Below are 5,332 nucleotides of genomic sequence, written 5' to 3'. Positions count from 1 at the left end.
ACAGTTACATTTTTGGTAGTTATGCAGTGGAGAGTGGAAAGGCTTTCATCAACAACTACTTCAACACTAATATTTAGCATTTCATTTACAGCAGGTAACATTACACAGGTAGAGCACAAACCCAGCCCCCTGTATGATGACCCTGTACTACACAGTTGTAGCTGAACTCACATCAAATGTAAATACAAATACTAAATACAAACCAAAAAAAAAAAAAAAAAAAATCACATAGCCTACAAGTATTTGTATTAGTTCAGGTTTTGTAAAAAATAACAATAGAACCATGAACTGATTGAGCTAAAACAAAACAAACAGATTGAGCTGGAATTTATCAATAACTGATTAAGAGAACTGTTATGGACTTTAGGTAGGGTGTGTGTGTGCACCTAGTGGGTTTTCCCCAGGGAGGTGTTCTCCTGCACACAATGAGACAGGCTGTGTGGCACAGCTTTTGCTCTTCTGCACTTTGTGTAAGGGTGGTCTTTCCTGGAGCTCTTTGGAGGTCTGCCAGCTCCCAGAGCTCTTCTTCCCCCCAAAGCTGCCTTTCGGCGTGACACCGCCGTTGGTTGCACACCAATCTTAGTGGTCGTTTGCAGAAATCCCCTTGGTGTGGCACGGATCCTAGTAGGCACATAGCTGGTCTTTCCATAGGAGAACAAAGATGACTGGACAGCACTGTCCGTTTTTTTGAGGATCCCCAAAATGCCATCCAGCTCCCTCTCCAAAGTCCCTGGGCCTGGATAGATTTAACAGCAATTGAATTGATTCTTCTGTCTAGTGTTGGTGGCAAGTGAAACAATTGGATCAATCTGAAAAGTTGTGATAAGTATACTTACTGGGCCCAGCTGATGTGTTGACAACCTCCTCTTCACTGGACTGGTGGTCATCTGTGATAAAGAAAATAAGCAAGTTTTTCACTGTGATTATCTTTAGGCATTCTACCGCTATACTTTGGTCTTATGGAACACAGTTTTATCATGGCCTTGACATTTTTTTGTGGTTTATGCGCCAATTTATTTTTCTTTAAAGCCAGTTTCACCTGAGATGATCTTCGATGCTGGAGCAAGAAATTCTCCATCCATGCACTCTTCTTTTTTGAAAGAAAAAAAAACATAACATTATCCATCTTGAAAAAAAATGTACTACTTGGTGAAGTTTCAACATACTCAGTCTGAAAGAACATCATAGTGGTGGAGGGACTTTGTACTCACGCAACACTGACTTTGGCTCCACAGGCTGTTCATAAATCAAGCTTTCAAACCAGTCATCTGGAGTGGTCCCTCCTGTGTACACACACACACACACAGACACACACACATCAAACTGTAGTCCACATCCCATCATGTAGAACAACCACAAGTCACTTACCTGAAGCAATTTCATAGAAGAGCTTCCTGAGATGAGGTATGCTTGTTAGTGGGAGTGTCTCACTCACACCAAATGTTTGTACCACTGCACTCTGGTGCTTGCAAGGTGCGCCAGTTTGGCCAACAGGGCAGGTGCAGCAGCTCAGTCCTGTATTGACGTGGTACCAACCACCAGTTGATGCGCTGGGCACCGTAAAATTGACTTCATCCTCCTACATTTTAATGGTAAGGACGACAAGAAATATATATTAAAATAACAATATTTAAACTGTATATAAACTGTATGATGTACGTATGCAGACACACATATACATATAGGAGCCATGTATATTATGTTTGTTTATGGTTTATAATTTTCACCTATTACATAACGTAGGACGTCATGGGGCCGGGGGTTGGTCTCACAATAATCAGTCTATTTATACACTTGGACACTTGCATGGTGGTGGCTAGAGAGGGGGTGAGCTTGGGTTTTTGCATTTTCTGTTGACCCCAAGTTTCTTCACATCTACTTTTTGCAGTATTTTTCAGGCAACTGGATTTTGTTTATTGTTTGTTTTTTTCAAACTTTCAAATGAACAATAAATCCTTAAAAGCCTATCTCGAAGTGGATCTGAATTATTCAAACGGCGCGTCATACAGGTGATTGGGCCTCATTCACCAATATCTTCCTAAGTTTTCTCTTAAATATGTTCTTAAGAAAGTTTCTAAGAAAAGTCTACGTCGGATTCATGACGTGTTCTTAAACAGCAGAATTGTTCGCACCTGTGTTCTTAGGATTGATGAATCCCACATCTTCATAATTGAAAGCGTGTGCCAGTTGTTCCTAATTAGCCTAAGAAAACACCTTGCAAATTCCCATATAAGGACATGACGCGTCCTGTGCACCTACTGGGAAGCGGGAGACTGCTTATTTTTTTATTTAAGTTTATTTGAATAGGGACAAGTATGTAACATACACTCATGTTACATACTACAACATTTTAGCTGAAGCTAATTCTCAATGTCAGAGATGTTAGAGATGGTTGTCGGAGTCGCGGTGGAGAAAGTACTAAATCTCTAGTAAAAGTACAAATAAGAGACATATTTACTTTAGTAAAAGTAGAAGGTGTCCACTACCACAAACTTCAAAAAGAAGTTCCTATCCTAACCAGCATAAAACGGAAATGTGTTGTTAGAATCGGAATGCGGTTGGTTTCATTCATGAATGTATTTTAAGATTGTTTTATTTTCTTTAACCGCGCAAGTAAGCAAATAAAGTGTGTGAAGCAGCGCAAATGGGGAGATGTGAACAGGTCCAGCCAAATAAATAAATAAGATATGAACGCGTCTTACGCAGCCTGGCGGAGGAGTAAACGACGCTGTGGAGGGAAATAGATATAGCAACTATGATTTAAAAACGTGAATAATAAAAAACAAACATTTTCGCTTTTACCGGGGCTGTATTACCGAGGATCAGCGTCGCTGCGCCCGGGCTGTGCAGCACCAGAGCCGGCTTGGATCAGCGGTGCCCCATATATACAGTATCTATGGCAACCAATATATACGGTATCTATGGCAACCCATATATACAGTATCTATGGCAACCAAACTTCACTGGCGAGACAAACTTGTGACGGACAGGAAGACGTTTTGGCAGGGGGGAAACTGATCAGAAAATGTAACTGAACATTGTAGAAATGTAGTGGAGTAGAAAGTATAGATAATTGCTGCAAAATGTAACAAAGTAAAAGTCAAAAGTAGGCTATGCACTATTGAGTCTACTTAAGTACAGATACGTGAAAAATGTACTTAAGTACAGTAACGAAGAATTTGTACTTTGTTACATTCTACCACTGCATTTCGGCCCTATAAATAGCGATCAACCACCAAATAACGCAGGATTTAATCAGTTTTGATGAGCTAACCTGTAGCAGAACTGGACGTCTGGGCAGATGGCGCGGTCTGCTGCTGCATAGTGGTACTCGTCTCCCTCTTCCTCCTGCAGGTCATATTTGATGGTATCGAGAGCAGATGAGGGAGAATGACCTTTCTCAAAGAGCTCAGTCAGCCTTTCAATGGTGACGGCCGACACATCCCTTTTCCTCAGGGCATCGGCGCAAGCAAGGCGATGGTTGTGCTCATTCCTCAAGTTGACATATAGGAGGTAACCCTCTGCCATGTGTCGATCTGACGATCTGTAAACGGCAGAGGAGTGGAACATTAATGACATTGAAGGATACACACATGCAATAAAATGATCGTACAGAGTGGAAATTTAGACACCGTGCACATAGCTTTATTCTGAATTGTACCTTGACCTCCTATTCTCCATACTTCTTTTGAGGACAAGAAACAGTGTGGCAGGGCAGTTGGTGTTTCTTGAGTATTTGCCAGATGCGTAGGTTTTATGCTGGCATCTGAGATCAACCTGAACAGTATACAGAAATTAGTAGACCTGCTTGTGGTACTCTTTTTTTTTTTTTTTTTTTTTTTTTTTTTTTTGTTCATGTATATTCATGCTCCATGTCAGACAAAAACACATATTGAAAAACTTCTCATTATACCTCTCCCTGTACACTACCCTTCCACTTCCAAAAGCTGTGCTCTACTTACTCTATACACATTGTATCGCCCTGACGCCGGATACGTTCTGGCATTCCTCCATGTTAAAGTGGAGGAATTTTGAAATTCCTCAAGCCATTTCTCCACCTCCTCTTTAGTGGAGAGCTGCACTTTTAAATGGGCTCGAAACTCATCCTCCTTCACACACAGCAGATGTGTGTATCCAGATGGTAAGAGTTTCTGTCATCCAAAAACTGTTCACTCACAAGGGAGTTTGACCCATTCACGGTTCATGTCACAGAAAAAAGGTGTGCACATGTCGGAGTCAGAAAGCTTTCCATCCCATTGAATTGTGTGTGTGTGTGTGTGTGTGTGTGTGTGTGTGTGTGTGTGTGTGTGTGTGTGTGAATTGATTGAATTGGTGCATGCACCCAACCTTGGCTCTAGATGATCACAAACATTGAAGGGGTCAATGCAGAAAATATGATCATTTGTTTTATAATCTTAGTCTTAACCATCTATCGCACCTAACCTCAAGCTCCTCCAACTGCTGCACGTTGCCAGGTGTCTGGCAAATATGGCACCATTTAATAGGAGCAGCCATACTGTTCATGGCTAAAAACAAAAAAGAAGATATCTTGAAATGTAAAACCATTAGAAAACAAAGACTGTATAAGCGTCACAGTCCCTCACAACAATATGGCGGTAAAAAAAAATACACACAACATTCTTATATAGCTACTGTCTATGCATCCAACAAAGACATTTTATGCCTTACCTATCCAAGTGCAGTTTGCAGACTGGCTCTGTCACTCTCTATGGGACAGGAAGGTACAGGGTAAATTTCAATCATTGACTTATGGTGCTAAGCTATTGTGCTGCTAGCGGCTAATAAGCTATTGTGGCTAATAGAAATGGTGGTGAAGGAGTTGGTGCAAACGATATTAATATACGTCGTTTAGTTGTTTCATTTGTAAGGCTACGGTTGGTGCAAACGATATTAATATACGTCGTTTAGTTGTTTCATTTGTAAGGCTACGGTTGGTGCAAACGATATTAATATACGTCGTTTAGTTGTTTCATTTGTAAGGCTACGGTTGGTGCAAACGATATTAATATACGTCGTTTAGTTGTTTCATTTTTCTTACCGTTATTAGCGTCTCCAGCGTCTCCTTTCTTGAACACATATTTCAAACTGCGCGGTGCCGGCGAAACGTCAGCGGCTGTGCTGGAGAGCGGCGGCGCGCCGGAGGTACTGGAGGTGACGATGTGCGTGTAAGCCAATCAGAGGTAGGCATAGGGCGGGTCTTGGCGTGGCCATAGTGGGATTCGTAATATCGCGCCCGCAGCAAAATTACGAATCCCACTATGGCCACGCCAAGACCCGCCCCCACGATGCAGCTCGATTGGTTAGGGTTAGG

The 5,332-nt window shown here is 41.7% G+C and overlaps 1 protein-coding gene across 1 annotated transcript; it reads right to left on the bottom strand.

The window, feature by feature from the left end:
• Nucleotides 1-300: 300 nt before the first annotated feature.
• On the bottom strand, nt 301-5,053 carry LOC114571318 (uncharacterized). Its single transcript, XM_028602218.1, has 9 exons — nt 4,444-5,053; nt 3,963-4,151; nt 3,662-3,777; nt 3,275-3,544; nt 1,369-1,550; nt 1,212-1,283; nt 1,040-1,090; nt 837-887; nt 301-736 (listed from the first exon to the last, which is right to left on the bottom strand). The coding sequence occupies exons 1-9, from the start codon at nt 4,564-4,566 to the stop codon at nt 387-389; spliced, it is 1,404 nt and encodes a 467-aa protein (XP_028458019.1). The 5' UTR covers nt 4,567-5,053; the 3' UTR covers nt 301-386.
• Nucleotides 5,054-5,332: the final 279 nt, after the last annotated feature.

This window comes from Perca flavescens, chromosome 16 (assembly GCF_004354835.1).
Source record: "Perca flavescens isolate YP-PL-M2 chromosome 16, PFLA_1.0, whole genome shotgun sequence".
Lineage (NCBI taxonomy): Eukaryota > Metazoa > Chordata > Actinopteri > Perciformes > Percidae > Perca > Perca flavescens.
Note: the sequence above shows the minus strand (reverse complement) of the source record. Positions and strands in the feature narration are given on the sequence as shown.

Excerpts from the sequence above, each read along its gene's own strand:
- LOC114571318 (XM_028602218.1), bottom strand. The coding sequence starts at position 4,566 with ATGGTTTTACATTTCAAGATATCTTCTTTTTTGTTTTTAGCCATGAAC. Across the intron at positions 3,545-3,661 it reads ATGGAGAATAGGAGGTCAAG|ATCGTCAGATCGACACATGG; the intron begins GTACAATTCAGA and ends TGCCGTTTACAG. Across the intron at positions 737-836 it reads CAACACATCAGCTGGGCCCA|GCCCAGGGACTTTGGAGAGG; the intron begins GTAAGTATACTT and ends AAATCTATCCAG.